The 25,278-nt window shown below is 52.3% G+C and overlaps 1 protein-coding gene across 1 annotated transcript in view; it reads right to left on the bottom strand.

Moving 5' to 3' along the window:
- The window catches only part of TRPV3 (transient receptor potential cation channel subfamily V member 3), a 37,411-nt gene extending 16,672 nt beyond the window's left edge, over positions 1-20,739 (bottom strand). The window contains exons 1-9 of the mRNA XM_035724549.1: positions 20,631-20,739; positions 20,021-20,144; positions 17,529-17,649; positions 10,484-10,588; positions 10,257-10,343; positions 9,345-9,499; positions 8,392-8,568; positions 2,569-2,709; positions 542-822 (exon numbers count right to left, since the gene is read on the bottom strand). Of these exons, the coding sequence (XP_035580442.1) occupies positions 542-822; positions 2,569-2,709; positions 8,392-8,568; positions 9,345-9,499; positions 10,257-10,343; positions 10,484-10,588; positions 17,529-17,647 (1,065 nt within the window). The 5' untranslated portion in view covers positions 17,648-17,649; positions 20,021-20,144; positions 20,631-20,739. The remainder of the gene's footprint in view (positions 1-541; positions 823-2,568; positions 2,710-8,391; positions 8,569-9,344; positions 9,500-10,256; positions 10,344-10,483; positions 10,589-17,528; positions 17,650-20,020; positions 20,145-20,630) is intronic.
- Positions 20,740-25,278: the final 4,539 nt, after the last annotated feature.

Below are 25,278 nucleotides of genomic sequence, written 5' to 3'. Positions count from 1 at the left end.
GTCTTCACCAAGGTTAAGCCCTGAGTTCCTCAGCCACTCCACACAGGGTGCAAAGGGCCACAAGTAGCCATACTCTCTGCTGAGGACTTGGCTCAGAGTTTCAACACGACAGACAGTGGTCTCTCCAGATTCAGGCAGCCCATTGGCTCTGGATCCAGAGCAGCCATTCTGGGACTCCTGTCTTCATGAGAGGGTCAGACACAGCCTCCGCCTGGGTGCCTCACCACACGGGAACCCTCAGCCACAAAGCCTATGAGGTACTGTGTCACCATGGCCTTCAAGGTCCCCCACTCCGACCCCAGATGGGAGCTCCAGAGCAGGGCATAGACACATGGAGTGTTAGGGACTGAAGTCCAGAGGGCGTTCCCACGTGCCGCATCTCTGCACGGTCACTCAGAAAAAACCCACCCCAGGCCACAAATGCACTTCCAGACGGAAGGCTGACCTTCCCCTGACCAAGGTGTAATCTGTGGGGTCCCCAGAAAGGCCCAAGAGCTGGCAGAGAGCCCCCTTGCCCTCCTTCCCACCCCTGAGGCCCCACCTCGGCCTTGCCCATCTTGGCGGCCAGCTGCAGCGGTGTGAGACCGTCGTTATTGTGCATGGTCTCCAGCTCCCAGGTTCCGCTCCTCAGCAGGATCATGTCGTACATGCGCTTCACAAAGTCATTCTGCGTCTTGAAGTCCTCAGCCACCGTCACCAGTGCGTGTAGGATGTTGTTTCCCCGTGAGTCCTGAGAGGTGATATCTGTCTGCTCATTCTCCATCAGCAGCTGCACAATCTCGGGCTGGTTGGTACATGCCGCCAGGGCCAGTGGGGTCTCGCCTAGGGCAGGGGGGAGCACTGGAGCTCAGTTCTCTCATAGACCTGCCCAGTGTTCCCCAAGCCCTAGGACTGAAGCCCATGTCCCCAGCACGACTGACCCCCAAGCTTCCCTGTACTTCTCCCCATCTTCCCCCTTGGATGGGGAGAGCAGGGAGACTAAAGCTGGATCACTGCCATAACCTCCTAACTGGTCTCCCTACTACCACCCTGGCCCTCCATCACTATCCTCAGCACAGCAGTCAGACTGGTCCTAGTAACACATAAGCTTCACCTCCCCCAGAATAAAAGCTTGGGTTCCAACAACAGCCCACAAGGCCCTGCATGTTCGGATGCCATCTCCTCTCTTACCCCACTCGCTCCTCTCTGGCCATAATGGTCTTCTTCCTTTTCCTAGAACATACCAGGCATTTTTCCTACCTCAGGGCCTTTGCACAGGCTGTTCCCTCTGCTTGTAGTGCTATTTCTCAGTATCTGCATTGTGCATCCCTGCACCTCCTCCAAGTCTTTGCTCAAACATCACCTTTTCAGTGAGTCACCCTAACCACACTATTTAAAATTGAAATCCACCTCCTTCCTGACCTGGAACTCCCGACCCCCTTTCCCTGTCTTATTTTTTATTTTTTCCGTGGCACTTCCATTTTCTAACATATTACATAGTGTTCTTATTTATTATGTTTATTATTGATGGTTTTCCTCCAGTCTAGAATGTAAGTTCCATGAGGGTAGAGATCTTTGTTTTGTTGACTAATATATTTCAAACACCTAGAACAGTGCCTGGTGTATATAGTAAGTGATCAATAAATGTTTGTTAAGAAAAGAGAAGGCAGGTGACTCATACGTGGTCACACAACAAGCCTGGGGTGGAACCAGGACTGGACAGCAGGTCTCCTACTCTTTCCCTTCCAGTCTCCCTCTTGTTCCCTCTCTTCATCCCACCAGACAGACATTTTCCAACACTGGCTCCAACAGGGTCTGACGTTGGACAGTGGACTGGACAAGACCCTGTCCTCATGGCTGCTCAGACCCATCTAGTCCTACTGATAAAAAACAAACAAACAAACAAAAACCACCCAGAAGAGAAAACAGGTCAGTCGTTGTCAGCCAAGAGCTGGGATGGGAAAGGGGTTGACAAAGTTGTGTGGGGAAAGTTTCTGGTGTGAAGGAACTATTTACACCCTGTCCTCATGGTGGTGGTCACATAACTGGATGCATTTGTGGGGCTGAACAGAACTGTCCGTGAACACGGGTGAATTTCACCGTATCTAAAATAGGCATTACAATCTTTTTTCCACCCAGAGCATCCTAACCCCGATTGCTTTGGAACTCCCTAACTCGTCAGTGAAGGAATTTGCCTCTCTTACTTCTGACTCCGAGTTTGCAGTCCTGGAAAGCACTGGGCACAGGGGCAGAGGCGGAGTTGGGCGCTCCTTACTACACCGGACAAATCATTTCCCCTCCCAGAACCTGTCTCCTGGCCTCTAAGATTGGACTTTTTCCCTGCTCCCTCTCCCAGGTCTCTGTTCCCTATCCAGGGCTGCTCCAGTGGACGCCTGCTTGCACCCGTTCCGAAGGCTCTGCCCCGTGGCCTCCCGGGTCCCGGTTCTGTCCCCGCTGGGCCCCAGACGGGTCCACGGGTCCGCGCGCCGGGCGGGCAGGAACCCGCAGTGGGGGCTCCAGGCCGGCCCACCAGGGCCGACTGGGGTGGGGGTGTTCGGGGAGCCCGTGCCGGGCGTGCGCAGCACCCACCGAAGTAGAAGCCTTCGTGCAGGTACTTGGGGTTGAAGAAGAAACCCCTGGCGTGGGCGTTGACGTCGGCGCCCGCAGCGATGAGCAGGGCGGTGACGTCTCCCTGCCGCCGCTCGATGGCGATGTTCAGTGCCGTCTGCCCTGCGGACCGAGTGGGGACGGGAGGGGGGGCGCTCAGCGGCCGGGCCCTGGGAGCGGGGACGGGAGGGGGTCGCCCGGCGGCCGGGCCCTGGGGTGGGGGGGGAGGACAGGAGGGGGCCGCCCGGGCCCTGGGGGAGGACGGGAGCGGGGAGCTCGGCGGCCGAGCCCTGGTGGGGGGAGGGCGACGGGAGGGGGGCGCTCAGCGGCCGGGCCCTGGGGGGGGGGGGGGGCGGGAGCTGCGCGCTCGGCGGCCGGGCCCTGGAGGGGGGACGGGAGGGGGCCGACCGGCGGCCGGACCCTGGGGGAGGACGGGAGCGGAGCGCTTGGCGGCCGCTGGCGAGGGCGGGGGTCGGGGGGGGGACGGTCTGGGCCCGCTCGGCGCCCGGGCCCTGGGGTGGGGGGGGGGAGGACAGGAGGGGTCCGCCTGGGCCCTGGGGGAGGACGGGAGCGGGGCGCTTGGCAGCCGAGCCCTGGGGCGGGGGGACGGGAGGGGGGCGCTCGGCGGCCGGGCCCTGGGGGACATCCCCTCTCTGGCCTCCGTACTCCCCACCGAGCCACAGCGGAATACTAGCTGCCGGCCGGCTCCGCTCTCCGGTGCCAGGCGCTGGAGACACGGCGGTGCACAGGATGTAGTTCTGATCCTTCTCCTGGAGAAGCTCTGAGTCTCGCTGGGATTTAAGTGCTGTGATACTGTGAGGTCAAGGGCTGTGGTACCTAGAGCAGGGGCCCTTAACACAGCCGGAGGGGGACAGGTGAGGGTTCCCAGAGTGGCCCCTAAGCTGAGACCCCTTAAGTTAATCAAGGCTGGGTGGGCTGGCTCAAGACTTCATAAACCAGGTTAAGAGGTTAGAACTTTATCCTAAGTGCTATGGGAAGTCACGAGGCATTGAAGCAGGCAAGTGACAGGACCAGCGTTTTGGGTTTTGTCCATGTGTATTTTCTGATCCCTCTGGATGCAAAATTGGAGGACGCATTAGAACGAGCCCAGACTTGGGAGGAACTGCCGCTCCACTGGAGAAAGAGATGATAAGGGCCAAAGACCCTTGGGAGAAGAGTCCTCAGAACAGCCTGTGGGGGTTGGGAGAGAATGGATGACTGGCCTAGGAGCTGGGAGAATGGTGCCACCATGAGTGAGGAACAGAACAGGGGAGAAGCATCAGGAAGGGGCTGGAGGGACATTAACCCAGTGGATGGAGCCTGTGGACTCTCCAGATGGAAGGGACTGGAAGGCTGGGGGTCTCAGAATGTCCCACCAGAAACAGCATTTTCCGAAGAGCTGCCACCATGCCATACACAAAAATAAAGTCCTGGTGGATTAAAGAAGTAGGCATTTAAAAAAAAAAAAAAACCTAAAAATTCATTTATAACTAAACTTTTGGTAGGGAAGAACTTCTTAAGCAAAATTCAAAAACACAGAAAGAACCACAAAGAAAAAATCAATATGTTGGCTTACAAAAAAATAAATAAATAAAGCTTTCTGTATTTCAAAAGACATCGTAAAGAAAGTTAAAAGGCAAGTGATAGGCTGGGGGAAATATTTGAGACATAAATAAAGAGACAGTAGGTTTTCTAAAGTTCCTAGTATTTTAAGACCCCTTACAAATCAATAGACAAACAACTTAAAAGAAAACTAAAAAAATATTAACAAGCACCTCACAGAGAAGAAAATACACATGGCCAATAAAGAAAGTGAAACAGGTTTGGAATCACTGATAATCGAGAAAATGGAAGTTAGAATCTAACAAGTTAACACTTTTCTACTTTTCACTGACTAGACTGTCAAAAACCAAAAACCAAAAAAAAAAAAAAACAAAGCAAAAAAACAACAGCAACAACAAAAAAGGATAATTTCCAGTATTAGCGAAAGGTGAGGGAATGAGTACTTTGTATTTTGGGGAGAATAAATTAGTACCTTTTGGAGGCAAATCTGACAATCATCATTATAAATTTTAATGTGCAAGCCCTTGAACCCAGAAAATCCAACTCAAAGTATTTTCCTGAAACATGTGTGCACTGAGCACAGGCTCATAGGCAAGAATGTGTACTGTGAAATTGTCATAGTGAAAAACTGGAAAACATCCAGATATAAATTAGCCACAGGATAGCCATACTCAGACTAAGCAGGTAAAAAGGAGGCAGACTTGCATATTCTAAGATAAGAAGGTGTCTAAGGCATATAGTTTAAAAAAAAAAAAAGTAAGTTGTAGAACAATGCAAATAGTATAATACTATTCAATGCTAAATAGACATGTGAATAAATAAACCTATGTCTATGTGCACATTACATATCTGTAAAAAGCCTAGGAAAGTCCTCAAGGTCTACACAACATAATCATTTCTAGAGAGGAGAGTGGAAAACAGGCAAAGGGTTTTCTTTAAAACTTAATTAAAATCTTTGAATTTTTTTAAGTTCTAAAGGTATTTATTTTTAAATTTTTAAAAAAGATTTTATTTACTTATTTATTTAGAGTGTGTGCAGCGGGAGGGGCAGAGTCCGAGAATCTCCAGCAGACTCCCTGCTGAGCTCAGAGCCCAGCGTGGGACTTGATCTCATGACCCTGAGGTCAAGACCCGAGGAGGAGTCAGTTGCTTAACCGACTGAGCCACCTAGGAGCTCCTCAGTAGGTTTTTTAAAATCTGGAAATGTAGGTCCTTCAGGTCTGGAAAATATTTTTGTAATTACTCCTTTGACCATGGACTCCCTTCCATTTTCTCTATCCTGTATTTCTTCTGTTGGGCCTCCTAGGTGGATCTTTTACTTTCCCTATTTTTTCTCTCTCCTCTTTTCCATACCTTTATTTTTTTTTCTACTTTCTCAAAGATTTCCTTGACCCTACCTTTCAAACCCTGCTATTGGCTACTTTATTTCTGCTACCATATTTTCTTTCTTTTTATTTAAATGTTTTACAATGAAACTCTATTCATGTTATTTATGCAATTAAAAATAGTTATGTTGAATCTCAATGATGGGTATAAAATCATTTGTTATATTAATCTCAAATGTATGTTTAAAATTTTTAATAATAAATTTTTAACTGAACAAATTGCTTTAAAAAAGGCGAATTTCTAAAGGTCTTTAATAAAATGCTAAAAATGATAATATTTTAAAAGTTGTTTTTGGATCCTCTTAGCAGCATAGGAAGGAAATACTAATTAGCTTCTGCCAGATGGAGGAACTGAGACTCAGAAAGGCAAAGTAACATGCCCAAAGTGAGGAAAAATGCTCGCCTGGTGGTGCTGTAGTCCCTTAACCCCCCAGCGGCAGGGAGCACCCATCCAGGACACTGAAGGGGAGGTACCAGCAGATACCATCAGAGGGAAGAATGGGAGGTTGGTTTCTGGGAAGACAGAAATAAATGGCTTCTCCCACAATGCAGAGAGAGAGTGAGTGCTCACAGCCCCCAACGAGCCCACCAGCAAAAGACAAAGTCATGAAAAAAGGAAGTGATAAGGGGAGGCTAAGAAAGAAGAAAAGTAAGGAGTTGCAGTCGGGACAGCAAAGCCTTAATAGTAACCTTCATTTATTCACTCATTCAAAAAACATTTATTAAAGACCTCTTATGTGAGACCCCAAGGGTCCCAGGGAATTCACTATGGGCAAGACAGACTCTATCCCTGGCCTCAAGGGGAACATGCTGCTAGAAAGGGGTGTAAGTCCCTGTATACTGACAAGAAGAAAGGAGGGGACAGAAGGGGACTGAAAAGGGAGAAGAATCAAGACAGGCGAGCCTGAGGCACTGGCCTAAACCTCCCTGGCTAAGGACTAGTATCAACTCCCTAGTGACAGGTTGAGAATATTATATATAGCTCATCTGGTTTCTCTCTTTGCTTTGGCTACCAGGGAGCTCAGTGTGCAGTTCAGCACTCAGTTGTAGCCATCATCCCTGGATTCCCTCTCTTCCTGTCAACAGTGTTGAGTTTTCACAATCCTTTACTTTTTCTTGTATATAATAAAAACCCTAGTGAAAGTCTGCAGTTTAAATAAATAAAAATAAAAAGGACTTTGCCCCATGAGTAAAGTTGAGGGCCCAAGCTAGACTACTCCCTGCAAAGAGCAATGTTTAGTGCCCCCTCACATATCAGTGAGATAGCATCCAGTCATTCCTGAGCCCATCATTTTTGCACCTCGTTAGAGCCCAAGAGGATGTTTACTGAGTCCAAAAACTCAGTGGGGACACATTTTACTGATTATTCACAACAGATTTGCCGGGCGGGGAAACACTATCCCAAATGTGGTCTCCCTGCCCCTCTCCAATCCACTTGAGAAGCCACGAAATTGAGACCCAAATGGGGCAGTAAGTAATAACAATGATGGTGACACTAAGACTGCCATGTGTTGGCCTCGCCCAGCTATCTGACAGCATCTCTGGCCAGCTTTCCACTGCCCTGATAGGCCAAACTCATTCCCATCTCAGGCTCTGGCCCTTGCCCTGCTCCCAGTCTTTCTCATCATGCAGGCCTCAGTTCAAAGGTTACCTCCCTGCTGATACACTCTAAAGCTGCCTATCCCCAGTCACTTTGGATCACATTACCTTCTCCTATTTTCTTTTCCTAGCATTTTCCATCTAAAATTACTTTATTTAAAGCAGTGGCCTATATCTGTCTTGTTCACCACTACACCCCAGTGCCGAAAACAATGCCTGGCATGTGGCAGTTAGCTCAAAACTCTCTGCAGAACATGGTGAAACCCCTCTGGAAAACAGTATGGAGGTTCCTCAAAAAGTTGAAAATAGAGCTACCATACAATCCAGCAATTGCAGTACTGGGTATTTACCCCAAAGATATAAACGTAGGGATCCGAAGGGGTACGTGCACCCTGATGTTTATAGCAGCAATGTCCACAATAGCCAAACTGTGGAAAGAGCCAAGATGTCCATCGACAGATGAATAAAGAAGATGTGGTATATATACACAATGGAATATTATGCAGCCATCTAAAGGAAGGAGATCTTGCCATTTGCAATGACGTGAACTGGAGGGTGTTATGCTGAGTGAAATAAGTCAATCAGAGAAAGACACGTATCATATGACCTCACTGATATGAGGAATTCTTAATCTCAGGAAACAAACTGAGGGTTGCGGGAGTGAGGGTGGGGTGGGAGGGATGGGGTGGCTGGGTGATGGACATTGGGGAGGGTATGTGCTATGGTGAGTGCTGTGAATTGTGCAAGACTGTGGAATCACAGATCTGTACCTCTGAAACAAATAATGCAATATATGTTAAGAAGAAAAAAAGAAGAAGAAGACAGCAGGAGGGGAAGAATGAAGGGGAGTAAATCGGAGGGGGAGACAAACCATGAGAGACAATGGACTCTGAAAAACACACTGAGGGTTCTAGAGGGGAGGGGGGTGGGGGAATGGGTTAGCCTGGTGATGGGTATTAAAGAGGGCACGTTCTGCATGGAGCACTGGGTGTTATACGCAAACAATGAATCATGGAACACTACATCAAAAACCAATGATGTAATGTATGGTGATTAACATAAGAATACAAAAAATTTAAAGGGAAAAAAAAATAACTCTCTGCAAAACAAAGGACAGAAGTGAGGAGTGCCTGCTATGTGGTATGAAAGCAGGCTCAGTGCTTCGGGCCCAAGGTGACAGCAGGGGCCCTGTGTGGCCTGGCCCCCAGCCCACCCTCAGAAATCCCTGTCTGCACAGCACCTCCCACAGGCAGCATACCTTTGTAGGCCTCCTCTGTGTACGCAGCATTGATGAACCTGTCCAGGATGTCATTGTCCTCAGCAAAAGCCAGCAGGATCCGCACAATCTCCTTGGTGTTGGGGTTGATGTTTAACAAGGCCTTCATCAGACAGGTCTTCCCCGTGTCAGAGGCCGTCAGCTTGTGCATGAGGAAGTCTGCGGGCAGGGTCACACAGGATGAGCCGCAGGAGGGCCCCCGGCTGCCCCTGGCCCTTCCAGCCCTGAGGAGGGGAGGCCAGGGTGAGGGGGCGGCAGCCTCAGGCCTCCAGACCCTGCTCCGGCCTCCCCCACTGGCCTCCTGGAGCCTCTGCTACCTACTCTCCTCCTCCCTCTCCAACTGCTCTTCCCCTGAGGCCCCTGAGAGCCTCATCTGAGGCCTTTTGCTCTTTGCCCTCTGCACCTGCTACCTTGGAGGGGGCAGTCTCACCCACTGCATGCCTTCCTGCTGTCCACCTCAGTGCTGATGCCCTGAAGCCTTCAGCCTGCCTCCTCCTAGTAGCGTACATCCCCCCCCTCTAACAAGCTACTCCCCAGGCCCCGAGACAGCGTGGGCCCCACCATCCAGCTGGTGGCCAATGGCGCTACCCTGGACTCCTCTCTTTCTCTCACTTCCCTTGTCCTCGATTCCAGCCAGTTCCACTGTCGAGGTCACCTTCCCGCAGCTCTTCTGCTGTGCTCCCAACGCTGCCTGAATAGCGCCCTTCTCCAGTTTTACACCTGCCCTCCATGCAGTGGTCAGACCTGACCTTCGCCTGCCTAAGCCCTTGCATGGCTCCCGGTTGCCCTCGGAGTCAGCTTCAAAGTCCCCAGCCCAGCATTCTGGGCTCCTCACACGCCCCCCCCCCCCAGGGGTGGTTGTGGGGAAAGGTTGACAGCAGGAGCCACATGGGGCCCCCACCCCTGCGCTCTCTCTGCCGAAGCAGGCCACTGACCAGCCACGTCCAGGCCGCGTCGCCGCCTGCAAAGCTCCTGCAGCTCCCGCAGCAGCTCCAGCAGCTCCTCCACGCAGCCCTCCGACACGGCTGCAAAGATGCGCTTCTTCAGCCGCTTCTTTTTCCGCCTCTGCTCTTCCTTGGCCAGGTTTGCACTGAGGCCGCAAAGTATTGCCAGTTCACCGGGCGGGTACCACCAACCTGCTCTCCCCTCCCCAGCCAGAGCCGCTGCGCCTGCGCAGAGCCGCTCCAGCCTAGCCCCCCCCCCCGCCCCCCACCCCCGCGCCGTCCGGACGCCCCAGGCGCTGTCCATCAGCGCTCCAGGCCCCTGGCACCCCGCACTCCTGTCGCCGCGTGCAGGCTTCCCTCCCAATCCAAATGCAATCACATTTTTTCAAAATACGTACTTGGATACACAGAGTAAAGATGACTAGGAAGGACAATTAATAGCGATTGCCTTAAAATGTATGAGATTAGGGGAAGGAAAATCCCACTTTAATCTTTTGGGATGTTTGAATTTTTAAACTCTATCTCTTCCTGCCCCCACACTCCAAAGAGACAAGCATGGTAATACGAAATTTTTTGTTTGTATGTGTTCTTGCAAAATGCACATGATGTTTCATGGTTTATGAGCATGTATTTTTAATTTACTTACATGGGATTGTGTTACAGTTCTCCTTCTCCTGCATACTGTTCCTTGAAAGATTTATAATGAGTGGCTAATACTTATAGTTTATAAAATGTAATACTCCCCTCCCCAAAGAAGAAATTCCTACATGCCACAGCCAGGGGTCCAGACGTTTGTCCCAACCCCCAAGGAACGGAGGCTTCTTTCTCTTTCCTGGGGAGTAATGCCCGTGCCTGTCGCCCACCTGGTGGACGCAGTGAGGGGAAGGGAAGGGCCAGGCTGACCTGGGACTGTTCGGATTGGAGGGGGTCTCCGTCACATCGTCCTGAGGAGACTGTGGTGAGTCCATGTCATCACAGTTGCCAGAGAGGCTGGAAAGGAAGAGAGAGAAAAACAAGTTTAAAAGAGAGAGACAACCACGCCTGGCCATTTGGCCCTGGGTGAGTCGCCACCCGCCCTGGAGCGGAGGCCTGGGCTGGCGCGGGGGCTGGTCAGGGGAGCCAGTACTCACCACTGCCGGATGTTGGAGTCCATAGGCTTGGAGAAGACGGGGGGAGAGGTCTTGGAGACAGTGGGGTTGGGATCGAACCCTTCTATCTCCAGGAAGAAGTGTGCACTGTGGGGACACCCAAGCAAGGCCATTAGAGCTGGGGCGGGGACCGTCCACCCACGTGCCCTGCACCCTGCTGCTGAGGGTGCCCAGCCACACAGCACACTCGCTCTCGGCCAGCTCCACGCTGGGCTCTGTCCCTCATGGCCTCGCTCAGCTCCCACAGCAGCCCTCTGGGATGGGTACTGCCCCATTGCTGCGTGCAGGTGGGCATGTGGAGGCTCTGAGGTCAAGCTACTCACCCGAGCTCACATGGCAAGTAGGTGGCAGAGCCTGGACTCAAAGCTGGGTTTGGGTGACTCTTGTCATTAAAAATACTGAGAGATGAACCCAGGGGTCTCTGCTGGGGTGGCCTAGCATCTGAGGGGGACTTTCCTGTCTGCAGCTGCCTCCAGGTGTGGAGGACTCACCAGAGATGGGGGACATGGCAACAACGAGAGCTACAATTCCCCATCATGCCCTGCAACTGTCCCTCTGGCCTCGGGTCTGAAGAAGAGCCCTTCCAGGAGGAAGTCCCTACATGCTGACATCTACAAGGGCCTTTACTGGCTGCCAGGACACATTCAACCCCCTCTGATCATCTCTTGTACTGTTGTGTCAGCACAGAAAATAGTCAGACCTAGAGCCGGGAGGAGATGTAAAAGTTCAGGAGACAGGGCTAAGAGTCCTCATCAAGAAGGAAAACTCAGGAAACCACTTTGGACAGTGGGTGTGAGGAGCAGTAGAGGGGCACGTGAAGGGCACACTTTCTCCCAGGGCTGGAAGAGAGACATGGGCCCAGGGCCTGTGACCTGACTAAGCCCCAGGGGAGGGGACAGACCCACTGCCTGATCAGAGACGAGACACACACCCAAGATACGACTCCCCAGCCAGACACAGCCCTGGCCTCACCTTCAGAAGCACCCACAAACACAGACATGCATGCTCTCAGAACCCACGGTCACACACTCAGGGACAAGCCCTCCCATGACGGCCTGGATGATGAGCAGCAGGAGGAGGCTCTGTTGCAGCGATACCCCCACCCCGTGCTGCTGCAGCATACCTTCTCGCTCTGTGACCTGGCCGGGGATAGTGGCCTCCTGACCAGCTGGTCTCTCTTGTAAGTGCCTTTGCTGTCTGTCTCCTTCCCACGCCCAGAAGGATCGACACACCCCCTCCCTTTCTCACAAGACCACAGAAGAGCTCCCAAAGCACAGTCCCAGCCACATCAAGTTCAGAAGCCTAGCAGGGACTACTGGGTATTTACCACAAAGATACAAATGTAGGGACCCGAAGGGGTACGTGCACCCCAATGTTTATAGCGGCAATGTCCACCATAGCCAAACAGTGGAAAGAACCAAGATGCCCATCGACAGATGAATGGATAAAGAAGATGTGGTATATATACACAATGGAATATTATGCAGCCATCAAAAGGAATGAGATCTTGCCATGTGCAATGACGTGGATGGAACTGGAGGGTGTTATGCTGAGTGAAATAAGTCAATCAGAGAAAGACATGTATCACATGACCTCACTGATATGAGGAATTCTTAATCTCAGGAAAGAAACTGAGTGTTACTGGAGTGGTTGGGGGTGGGAGGGATGGGGTGGCTGGGTGATGGACATTGGGGAGGGTATGTGCTACGGTGAGCGCTGTGAATTGTGCAAGACTGTTGAATCACAGTTCTGTACTTCTGAAACAAATAACGCAACATATTTTAAGAAAAAAGAAAAAGAAGAAGATAACAGGAGAGGAAGAAAAGGGGAGTATGTCAGAGGGGGAGACAAACCATGAGAGACGATGGACTCTGAAAAACAAACTGAGGGTTCTAGAGGGGAGGGGGGTGGGGGGATGGGTTAGCCTGGTGATGGGTATTGAGGAGGGCACGTTCTGCATGGAGCACTGGGTGTTATGAACAAACAATGAATCATGGAACACTGCACCAAAAACTAATGATGTAATATATGGTGATTAACATAACAATAAAAAAAGAAAAAAAAAAAAAGAAGCCTAGCAGGGGAGGGATTGTGGCCCCATTCCATAATGAGGGAACCAAGGCCAAGATGGAGCAACACTCATCCATGGTCACCCCCCAAGGATAGAAGCCAAGTTGGCCAGAGAACTTGACTCTTGATTCCAGGCGCCCAGTTTACACCACTACCCACGCTGCTCTCCCCTCAACCCCCTAGGTCTTCTTCCAGCCAAACCAGCTCTGGGGATTAGCTGCAGGTGCAGACTGCCCAACATAGCCACTTCCCGGGATGGGCAGGCATGAGGGAATCCTGGGTCTTGCCTGTCCTCTCCCTCTCCTCTCCTCTAGGCACAGACAAGCCTGGAAGGCTCAGAACAAATCCAGAACTGGGGCATAAGTGGGGTGGGTGACAGGACATTGGCCCTCACCCTCCTATCTTCTGCCCATCAAGAGGAACCTTCTGACCTGACCTAAAATCAAATCCTTCTTCCAAAACAGAAGTACACCCCTGAGTGGGAGCCTAAAACCTGGGTTCTAGTCTGGCTCTGCCTCTGCCTCCTGGGTGACCTGAGGATGGAGAGTGCTTGAGCCAGATGATCCTGGACTCTGGGGCCAGGACAGCTCTAAAATCATCCCCAAATGGACTGTGCAGCTGAAGTGGGCATCAGAGGTCATCCAGTCTGATCACCACTCCCAGCATTCTTGGAGTGCCCCAGAAATGCCACCCTAAAGTGTCCCTACTTGTCTAGGCTCCTTGGTAGTGTGCATCTACTCAACAAATACTTATTGAGCACCTACCATATGCCAGGCGCTGTTCTAGGAGATGGGGATTAAATGGTGCACAAATGGGCAAAAATCCATTTGAAGAGCTATTGTCCCAGTGAATTGGTCAGAATTGGCCCCAAGGATTGGACCAGGTCATAGCACAATGAGGCCATTGCTTTCCCTGCTCCAGACAACACACTGACCTTCAACTGTTAAGATCCTCAATGGGAGGAACTACACCTGAATTGTCCTTAATTCTCCAGAACCTAGTGCTTCTTCTGACACTCAGAAGACTTAACAGAGGAGCAGAACATAGATAGGTAATGTGTGAAAGGAAGGAAAAACGGCTGGTCAGATAGATGCACAGATGAGTTGGATGGATGAATAAGATGGATAGATGGATGCATGGATACATGGAAGGATGGATGCATGGATGCATGGAAGGATGGATGCATGGATGCACGGATGGCTGAGCAATGAGTAGTTGGATGGGCAGATTGGTGGACAGATGTAGAGGCTGGTGGAATGAACCAATAAGCAGACAGACCAACACAAACCTCAGGTGACTCCCATTGGGCTCTCTGTTGCCCAAAGCTCTCATCTTTTTCTCAGTCTTGCCCAAGAAGTTGAGGAAGGGTCCTTTGCCTCTCCTCCAACTCCTCTCCTTCTCAGGGTTTCCTCCCAGAGGCCAAAGGAGCCTCAAGAATGGACTAGGAAACCAGATCATGACAGCATCTATCTATTCCAGGCCTGGAAGCCAAAGGACCCGAGGGAGTGGAGGAAATATATCCTCATCTCACCATGAAGTGTCCTTCTTTGTGTGGAGGGACTGTGCTGAGCCACCAGGACACTTACTCATCAACTCGCCGACTCTGTCTCTCATTGTCTCACCTGCTCCTGCACTGACCCACCTACTTACTCAACAACCACAAATGTGCTCTGTGTAGGAAATGTCGGAAGCAGGGAAGGAAGAGATGACCCTTCCAGGGACCCTATTCTCAGAGATCTGTGGCTTAAGAAAATCCCCAGAAGCAGAGAGGGCAGCATGAGAAAAGCTTCTATGGCAGAAGGCAAGGACTATGTCAGAGGAAGAAAGTCTTCAGTGGCTGGGAAGGAGAGTGGTGAAAGCCAGACTGGAAAGATCCCGGACTGTGAGCAAGGATTCCTGGGACAGGGAGCTGCAGACCATGACAGCCCATCCCACACATGCCTTATTTACCACTGCACATGCCACATCTTCCCTGCCACCATGACAGATAGTGATGTCTTGGCCATGTGACATCCTGGCTTCTAACCTACAGCATATGCTGTTTGTTTATTCCTACCTTTGATCCAGACCAAAGGGCACCTCACGGGTGTCGTTAACTCAGGGGAGCACGTAGCTCTGCACCATCTCTCCTTCATTTCTGTCCCTTTGAAGACGATGAACTATCCCTGAGCAACCCCAGGGCTGGGAAGGAGGCTGTGTGACCAACTACTTTGTCCCAAGAAATGCCCAAGTGCTCTGATCTCCAAAAGGCCAGCCCCTCCACAGGTTTCATCAGCCCATGTCTCCACCCCAGGGCATCGCCTTGCCCAGGGTCCAGTAAAGAGGCCACAGTGGTAGCTGCTCATGAGAAATAGCATGATGGGGGCGCCTGGGTGGCTCAGCCGTTAAGTGCCTGCCTTTGGCTCAGGTCATGATCCCAGGGTCCTGCGATCGAGCCCCGCATCAGGCTCCCGGCTCCGCGGGAAGCCTGCTTCTCCCTCCCCCACTCCCCTTGCTTGTGTTCCCTCTCTCGCTGTGTCTCTGTCTGTCAAATAAATAAAACATCTTTAAAAAGAAAAAAAGAAGAAAGAAATAGCATGATGGTTCAGGAAAAGCTACAGGTCCAAAAATCTCTCCTCACCTAGACTTCTTGGTAGCTTCAATCCCACCATTAGTACAGATTTTCTTACTGGTCAGATTGGCTTTCTTTATTTACATTGAATTTTTTCTTTTCTTTTCTTTTTCTATCTAGGCTGAGTCCTATACTCCGTTTTGAGGGAGATGCCCAAATCTTCAGGGAGAAGTAGGCACTTGAGGGCCCTCAAAGAGCCGTTGGGAAGAAGGTGCTACTGCTTCATGAAACAAAGGTCACACCTCACACCCAGGGTGTTGGCTGTGTGAGGCCATAGGTAGAGCTGAGTCTAAGGCTAAGTTCATGAAAGGGATAGGCTCAGAAAAGGCAGCTTGACTGTGGGAAGATCCTGGGATTTTCCTGAAGCCATGTCCACAATCCTTCCCTGAGGTCCAAACCTCCCCTAGGACTGTGAGAGGGCAGAGGAAGAGAAAGAGGCAAGAGTGTGGTGTTTGATGGCTTAGCTCAGGAATATCTGCCCTTACTTAGATAATTAAGCCCCGCCCCCAAGGCCCAGGCTGCCCCCATGGCCCCACTGATACCTGTCTGAACTCCATGTCCGCCCAGTTTTCTCTCCTGCACTCCAGGATGGAGCCTCCATCGGGCACTTCTCAGACAACATCACACCTGAACTTGGCTTGTCTCTCCTCATCTTGCTCCTTCTCCTCTGATGTGCTCACGTCAGAGATGGCCCTATCATCCATTCAGGTCCTCCCACCAAACGAAGGGGATGTCTCTCGGTTCTCCTTCTCCCTGCCTTCTCATAGTTGATCCTACAGACCCCATCATCCTGATAAATTTCTGACCTGATCCCTTCTTCTCCATTCCTGATCACCCAGGTTCAGAACTCACCACCTGTCACTCAAGCTTCCCAAGAGCCTCCTGTCATCTCCCTGCTCCCAGCCTCCCCTCCAATCCATCGTCCACATAGATCACCCAGAGTATGCTTTCCAAAATGCAAATCTCACCATGCCCTCCTTGTCACACAAAATCCCTCTGTGGCTCCCCACTGCCCTCAGGTTTGTCCCAACTCCTTAACCAACCCCCAAGATCCAGCCCCAATGGGACTCATATTCTCCAAGATTCCTCCCCCCACCCAGCCCTTCAGTTACACAGATCCTCCCTGGTCCCTGCCCCAAGCCTCTGTCTGGGGATGCCCTTTCCCTGCCTCCCCACCTGCCATCACCCATTCGAAACCACCTCATCCAGGAAGTGCCCTGAGACGGCCCGCAGAGCCTGCAGGGTCAGAATGACCCACCCCTTCTCAGACCCCTTCCCACCTTGTTGTTGGGACACTTCTCACATTCTTCTTGGTACCCTTCTTACCAGACTATGAGCAGGGATGGGCATTCTTTCTCTCTGTGTCTCCATCTCCCCGGCCTGGGCCCCGCTACACAGAAAACCTCAGCAATTATTACTCACAACAACAGACAGAAGGGAAAACACGGATCTCACCTCTGGCCCAAGCCAGGGACTGGGATGGGGCCAGAGGAGGCGGGGCAAATGAGCTGAACTACACCCAGGGCCCACCTGGGTCCAGTGAAGACACAACCTGTGGTGAAGAGGGGCATTTGGGCTTAAGGGCACCAAATCTGCTGGGGGGCTGGGGGACTGCCATGGAAGCAGCTCAGGGACCAGGGATGACCCTAGAGAAATACTCTCCCTGCTTTGTTTCCTCCACACCCCCAGCTGGGAAGTAGTCATAACCATCCCAGCCCTGCTCACTTCCCAGGGGCCCTTCGGAGTGACAGTAACAATGACAATGATGAAGATGAAGCTCCAAGTAGCAAAACCACTATCCACACTAGCATGTACAGGACGGCGGCAGCGTGCCGCACAGTGCATCGTGCCGACGATCCCAACAAACTATCACCCTGTGAGCCGGTGCCTTTGCCGGTGTCCCCATTACACAGGTGGTGTTGAAGAGCTTGAATAGCCTGGCTGGGCGCACAGTGAACAGGAAAGCCATTGGTGTACGTGAAAAAAGTATTCACTTGGAGATTCAGGCTACCTGAAATTTCCACGCACCTTTTGGCTCCTGTCTAAAGGATGGCTCCGGCAATCCCTTGCCTCAGCCAGAAGCCTTCCTGAATATCACTGCCTCTCTGCCTCCGACCCCTCCAAGGAGGCCTCCCTGATTATTACCATTATACTGACTTTCCCAGCTCAGCCCCCTGACTATGTAGTCCTATTTCCCCCCTCCCCTCACTTATACCTAGTTGGGCACCAGGTCACCCCAGATGAGACTGAGAGTCTCGTATCCACCTGGGCAAGGGTTCCCTGAGGATGGGCACCAAAATCCCTGCTGTGCCCTCACAACACAGTGCCCAAGCCTGCCCGTCCTACCTCTTCTTGGTGGGGGTGATTTCTGCTGACCTCTTCTCTTGCGGGACGGCCGGGTTCCCACTGGGGATGGCAGCTCTTCTGCCCATGAGGGGCACCATCTCCTTGGGGTGGGCGTTCATGGCTGGAGCACAATCATAGCACAGATGCTTAGGTTGAGTGGGCATGGAGGAGCTTCGGGGGTTTCAGACGTCCATGTGGCACCAGGTGGTCCCTGCTCATACCCCCGGGATGAGGAGCTCACTCTCTACCTTCCCTGGCTGCCAACTCTTCCCAGGAAGAGAGAAACTGTCCCCGCAATTTCTCCTGCTCCCTGCTCCAGCACCTCTGTCCCTGTGCATCTTAGGAGAGCCCAACAGAGCTTCCAGGCAGAGACCACCATGCCCTTAGCTTCTCTCAAGACATCATCTCAACCCACCAATCTTCAGGTGGACTCCCAAGAATTAGTTCTGCTTTTTCCATGTCCCTGTCAGATTTTGTGTTCAGTGATATCCTCAACAGAACAGGACTATCACCTCCTTTGTTCTAGACACTATGCTCCTAATAATACAGACTCTGGCCTCTTTGGTGCTTTGGATTTCTTACCACCCTGGTGGTCTCGGAAGCTTACACACTGATTATCTTTGTCTCATCCACCCAGAACTGAGTGCAACCAGCCTTGTGGCCATCTGTCCATTAGACTCCCTCCTCACCTGAGAAGAAGCAGCTGAGACCCCTGCCCAGGGGCAGAGGAGGCAGCCCCTTAGTCCTGACCTGGTTTACTGATGTTCAGTACAGGCTGGATCCCTCTAAGGGGACCTTAGAGGTTTCTATGTAGAGGAAGGACAATCCAGGCAGAGGGGGCAGCCTGAGCAAAGACCAGGGGTCAAGAAAGTTAGCAAGTGGCAAGGAGCTGGTGTGGCTGCAGAGTCTGGGAGTTCATGGGGACCAATGGCACTGAGAGGCTCCAAAAGCAGGTGGGGCCCTGTTGTGAGGGCCTGGAATACCAGTGAGGAGTTGTAGCTGGTCCCAAGGGCAGTGGGGCCTGGGAGGGCCCTGGGTTACACAGGAGACGGCCATGTTAGAGATAGCAGACTGTATGGGGAATGAAGGAGACTAGACCATGGAGCTAGGAGAAGGGTGCTGTAGGGGCATTGGCATGGGGAAGGGTGGGCTGGCCATATAGGATGAGATGGACAAGGCAAAAGGCTGCATGGACAGGAGGTGACTCTGCAATCAACAGGGAGCCATTCTCAGCTTGAGCAGCCCTCAGAGAACTCCCTCAGGGTCATGGAGGTAGGGCAGGGGACAGATTTCTGTACGAAGAGCCCAGCTAGGCGGGGTGGAGCTGGGGCCGCTGGTAATCCTGGCCCAAATAGGAAAGCTGCCTGGAAAAAGTATCGGGAGAAGTTTGTCATCAGACTACAGTGAGGTCTGGAAATGGGATGGCTGCCCTCCCCAAAAGTAAGCAGCCCTGGGAGAGGAGGAGTTATCCAGGGGAGGGCTCTGGCCTTGGAGTCCAGGGACCTTGAGGCAGGGACCTTTGAGGAGGGGCCTTGAGGCCAGACAGATGGAGAGAGAATCATGAGCATGGAGGTCCCTGACCATATCCACAGTCACAGGAGGAGGATGCGTGGCCTTTACCACCTTCCGCAGCCCACAGTAGTCTGTGGACAGATAGGGCTGAAAGGCTGAGCTAAACCAAGAGTGAAGGAGAGGGATGGAGGGCATGTCTCTTACCCCTCCCTGGGCCTCTGTTTTCCCTTCTGATAAATGAGCTGAAAGGACCCAAGGACCTTCGAGCTTTCACCCATGACAGCCGGCTGCTCCATCCTCCCTGCCCTGGGCCCATGAGTTGGGGCAGTCCTGGGAAGCTGGGGCAGGAGAGGGTCAAGAAAACTCTGGGCTGGAGCTATAATTAGCAGTGATAATTAGCTCCCTGAGTCACCCCATAAACGCTGAATTCTCACCTGCGGGACTCTCCCGCTGCCTTGCCCTCCCTCTCTGGGTCTGGGCTTCTCCGCCTGGGAAGTGCCTCCCAAGCCCTGACACTGACTGGGAGACAGGCCAGGCCTGGGGGCCCGCAGGGAGCCCCTGCTGCCGCTGTCTCAGCCCCTGTGAGGGGCCTGCGCCTTGCTGCTCTCAAGCTCTGGGCTACATCATCTCATCCGGATGCCTCACATGCCTGCCCTGTAGAACCACAGCCGGGGGCCTGCTGGTGGAGACAAGAGCCTCCCCTTTGCCCCTGGGTGGTTTTGAGCCTTCCCCCTCCCCAAGATCTCCAAACCTCAGAGAAGTTTCCTGGGTCCATCAGGACCTGTGCTCTGACACACTCCCTGGGCCAAGAGCTCACGCCTCACTTTGCTTCTCCTGCTAGAGACCCGAGCTTCTTCCCAACCCCTCCCCCAAGGCCTATCAGCAAAGGGCAGTGTGGCCTAAAGGACGCCTTAGGTCCTCGCTCTGGCGTCCCCTCGGACCTTGGGCAGCACTGGCCGCCATGTGTGGTGAGGACTCACCTGGTGAGCTCTGGGTGGTGGTGGCTGCCCGTGCTCGGAGATCACCGCATGTCCTGGGCCCAAGGACCCCCGGAGGGACTGTGGCTGAGGCGGCGGGAAGCTCCCATCATAGGCAGAGAGAAGGCTGAAATGTGTCAGAGGCAGAACTGGCTGGGCCACCTGCCCTGGGCGTCAGGCAGGCCACACCCACCAGCCATAGCTGCAGCGCCTGCCCACCCACATGCCCTGCTTGAGTCACCCCCACACCCACACGGCAGCGCAGCCTGGGACAGGGCAGGGGAGGCAGCAGGTGCCAAGGCCAGAGTTCTGGTCCCAACTCTTCTCTCTCTTGTATTTGATGCTTCTCATCACGGGCCCCGTTTCCCCAACTGGGAAATGGGAATTACAATAGCTACTTCGCAAGCATGCTGTGAAGAGTCAAAGAGATCATGCTCGTGGGAGAGCCTAATGAATGGTCAGGTGCTCTGCCCTGAGCCCCGGGAGGAAAGGCCACAGCTGGACACTGGCCTGGTTGATCCCAGGGTGGCCAGCCCCAAGACTTGGTATCTGTCCTTCAAAGTCTGTGATCAGATTCTGTTAGAGACAAAAGAAGTTCCCATTCAAAGCTTACCACCAGAAATTATGCACTTCAGACCTTGGTGTCAGACAGCCTCACCCCTTTCTGGCTATATGACCTTGAGCAAGTCATTTCTCCCATTTCCTGTCTGTGAAATGTGCATAGTAAATCCATCTTGCAGGGACGCCTGGGTGGCTCAGTCAGTCGAACATCTGCCTTCGGCTCAGGTCACGATCCCAGGGTCCTGGGATCGAGCCTCACATCGGGCTCCCTGCTCCGCGGGGCACCTGCTTCTCCCTCTGCCTGCCGCTTCCCCTGCTTGTGTTCTCTCTCTCTCTGACAAATAAATAAAAATCTTAAAAAAAAAAAAAAAACCCTTAAAAAAATAAATAAATCCACCCTGCAGAATCACTTAAGAAAACACATAGAAAGGACTTGAACAAAGCCCAGAGTACAGAACGAACGCAATAAACAGTGACAGCTATTAATTCTCACTGGTTTTGTCATCCCAATCCATACCCTAGCAACCACCTGGGCCACCTGCCTCCAGGCCCACGTTGGGGAAGCCTCTGTGCCCTCCCGCCTCACGCGGACCGCAGCGTGGAGGGGGCGGAGCAAGGCTGCCACTCAGGAATCGCACCGCCTTTCCGGCTGGCAGCCGGGCCTGGGGGGGGGGGCGGGGGGAGGGAGCCGGAAGTCTTGCTGACGCTGACTGGCAGGGCTTTCCCCAGCTGCCCTCTGGGGCAAGTCCCTCCGTCCCGCATCACCACAACCTGCCAGGCCTGGGCAGAGGCAGGCGGCAGGCTCGGGCTTTTAATCATAGAGCAGAGGGACCTATGGCCAGTAAGGGACAGGAAACCTGGCTTCGGGACCAACAGGCTTTAATGTGGGTAAAGTGGGGGCCGCTTTTGCAGTTTTACATCAGGGGGCCCTGAAGTTCCCACAAACATTGCCTGAAACTCCTTCACGAAAGCCTGACCTTGGATCGATCATAGTCGTCCCTCTAATAATTAATTTCTCCTTCTGACTCAGCCCCTTGTCCCTCTTAGCTTGCTTCTCACTGCCTCGGAGCCCTAGGGATGAGGCTGTTGTCCAATTTTAGTGTTTACATTTTGCCTGGTGTTGGCACTTTTTCTCAAAGGCCAGGCTGGAACTGCTCTACAAGGCCCTTGTCCCCACCCGAAGACACGCACTGCGCCCAGCCAGGAGTAAGGGGAGGCTTCTCTGCTGTGTGTGGGAGCAGGGACCAGGTCGATGACAGAGTCAGAGCCACTGCCGCCCGCCGCCGCGCTCCCACCCCAAATACAAGGAAACAGAAGCTCCTGCCCCTTGAGCTGGTCTACCTTCAATCCCATTTAGTCCAACTCATTGTGAGAGCTCGCAGTAGGAGACAAGGCAGGGAGGCAAGAGCCAGCTTAGGGTTCAGAACTGGAGAAGGTGGTCTCCACCCTCGAGACACTGTGGGTCACACAGGAGACAGGCTCAGGCAGGAACCATAACCCCACCAAGCAGGTTGTAAAGACAAAAAGGGCTCAGATCACTGAGGAGGAAGGAGGAGATCCCGCCCATGGGGAAGTGGGGGATGGGCTCAGGGAAGGGAGAGCATTGGGTTGGACTCTGGGAATGAGGGAGGACAGTGCACACCGGGACTGGGAGGCAAGAGATCCAGGCACGTTCGAGGAGTGATGACGAGCTTGGCTGAGTGACGTACAACCGTGGTGGGGGGATCAGACAGGAGCCGCACGTCGGACCACAAGCCGGGGAGTCAACCCTGACTCTTTAATCGCAGGAGGCCGCACTGGTCCAGCCTTCTGGGGTACGGAGCCCTGTTGAAGACGCTCTTGCCAATGCGGTCAGGCAGGGAACCGGCCCGGCTCAACTGAGTCAGCTCCTCAAACCAAAGGCAACACTTCCCCAGCAGAAACCCTGGCTGCGCTCGCCTGGGGTTGCCCGTGAGCTTGATTCCCACCCTGTGTTTGGGATCCACACGGCACGGTGGCAGGAGTGTGGAGCCAGGAGTCTGGCCTTCTGCCCAGCCCGGAGCCCTGTAGAAGCCAGCATTTTCCACTCAGCCTTGGCCGCCACATGGGCAACTCTCAGTGCTCAGTCCAGTTGCACCAGTGCCTGGGCACCCAGGAGCACTGACAAGCCGCCCTCCCCAGTCCAGCCCCTCATTCCTTGGAGCAGCTGTGAGCCATGCTGGGCCCCCCCTTGCTCAGTGACTTCCGCTCCTTCTGTGACAGTGCACGGAACAAATAGAGCCTAAATAAAGACAAAAGTGACAGAAGGAACCTTCCAAATGGGCTGTGTGTGTGAAGCAAAACACCAAGGGCAGATGCAGCCTGGCGCCCGGGGGGGATGTGGCAGTGAGAGGGAAAGGGCGGCTTCTGGACGTTCCTGCCCCAACCCTGCCTCCCAGAGGCCCTAATTTTAGGCAGGCCCTAGCCATCTGCCAACATACCCTACATGGGCCCCCATCTCACCAGACTGGGGTCAGTGTCTGTCCGCCCTGGACTGTAAAACGCCCCCCAACGGACATACCAGGCAGGAGTCAAGCACACTCTTACCTCCTCCCCACACTTCCCAAGCCCTGCAGACATCAGACCCTGGTGGCAGGTGCACAAGCCCTCCCCTCAAGAAGGAGGAAGGCAAGTGGTCTCTGTAGGGTGAGTGCACCCTAGGAAATGCCCCACTTAGTGCAGTGAACAAGGAGGGAGGACTGGGAGCCAGGTAGAGCTCCACCAACACCCTCAGGCCTGAGCAGACCCCTGCCCCCCGACAGTGGTGAGGAGAGGCTTTGTCTGCATCCTAGCAGGCCACAGTTCTCCTTGGGCTAGGAGAGCTGAGCAGCCCCCCCATCGGGGATTCTGGCTTGTGGCCCATCCTGCCTCCAGGTGTTGGGAGGGAGGGACATGGGGACAGAGAGAGATAAAGAGACAGTGACAGATACAAAAGGGCAAAGAACAGGCTAATTGCATGTGTGTCCTTTAAACAACACAGGTTTACAGAAAAGGTTACAATCATTCATTTTAGAAAAGAATGCCCACAAGATTCCTTCCAGCTCTGAGTAAGGTTTTGTTTTGTTTTGTTTTGTTTTTTAGAGCCACCATTTTTTTTTTATTTTATAAGTATTACAAAAGAAGCACACATGTCATCACATTGCCTATTTTTAGGGTTTTAAAAAATACTTTGATAATTATATTTCAATATAATTGTGATCCTACGTATTCTGGTTTAGGCATTTAAAAACAGTAGTTTAGGAAGGGATTCACAGGCCTCACCAAACTGCCAGAAGGCTGATGGCACTAGAAGGGTAAAAAGCCCAAGTCTATGAGAATCCATTTGCCAAGGTCCTGATTCCTCAATCAGGTCTGGTCAGTTCTCTCTCTTTTTTTTTTTTTTTCATTTTTTTTATTATGTTATGTTAATCACCATACAGTACATCATTAGTTTTTGATGTAGTGTTCCATGATTCATTGTTTGTGCATAACACCCAGTGCTCCATGCAGAACGTGCCCTCTTTAATACCCATCACCAGGCTAACCCATCCCCCCACCCCCTCCCCTCTAGAACCCTCAGTTTGTTTTTCAGAGTCCATCGTCTCTCATGGTTCATCTCCCCCTCTGATTCCCCCCCTTCATTCTTCCCCTCCTGCTATCTTCTTCTTCTTTTTTTTTAAACAGATAATGTATTACTTGTTTCAGAAGTACAGATCTGTGATTCCACAGTCTTGCACAATTCACAGCACTCACCATAGCACATACCCTCCCCACTGTCTATCACCCAGCCACCCCATCCCTCCCACCCCCACCACTCCAGCAACCCTCAGTTTGTTTCCTGAGATTAAGAATTCCTCATATCAGTGAGATCATATTATACATGTCTTTCTCTGATTGACTTATTTCACTCAGCATAACACCCTCCAGTTCCATCCACGTCGTTGCAAAGGCAAGATCTCATTCCTTTTGATGGCTGCATAATATTCCATTGTATATATACACCACTTCTTCTTTATCCATTCATCTGTCGATGGACATCTTGGCTCTTTCCATGGTTTGGCTATTGTGGACATTGCTGCTATAAACATCGGGGTGCATGTACCCCTTTGGATCCCTACATTTGTATCTTTGTGGTAAATACCCCATAGTGCAATTGCTGGATCGTATGGTAGCTCTATTTTCAACTTTTTGAGGAATCTCCATACTGTTTTCCAGAGTGGCTGCACCAGCTTGCATTCCCACCAACAGCGTAGGAGGGTTCCCCTTTCTCCGCATCCCCACCAGCATCTGTCGTTTCCTGACTTGTTCATTTTAGCCATTCTGACTGGTGTGAGGTGGTATCTCATTGAGGTTTTGATTTGGATTTCCCTGATGCAGCTCTGAGTAAGTTTGAAAGTTGATCTAATTTGCAGAAACTTGCAAATATCTGACATCTACATGACACCCTCTAAGGAAGGCCTACAGGAAAAGCAAGGGGTCCCAGACCCACAACAGGAAGCACAAAGCCCTCATGTCTCCGCTCTGCAGGGATGGCCTGGCATGCCCTAGCCCATTCTCTGCCAGATAGCCTGGCACCACAGTTAAGTTCCAGGCTCTGGAGTCAGACTGCTTGGGGGCAGACCCAGGCAATGCTGTTTACTGGCTGTGTAACCTTCCTAACCTCAATAGTAAGTCCCAGCCTCGATAGTACCACACGCACACAT

This window comes from Zalophus californianus, chromosome 16 (genome assembly GCF_009762305.2).
Source record: "Zalophus californianus isolate mZalCal1 chromosome 16, mZalCal1.pri.v2, whole genome shotgun sequence".
NCBI classification, from domain to species: Eukaryota; Metazoa; Chordata; class Mammalia; order Carnivora; family Otariidae; genus Zalophus; species Zalophus californianus.
Note: the sequence above shows the minus strand (reverse complement) of the source record. Positions and strands in the feature narration are given on the sequence as shown.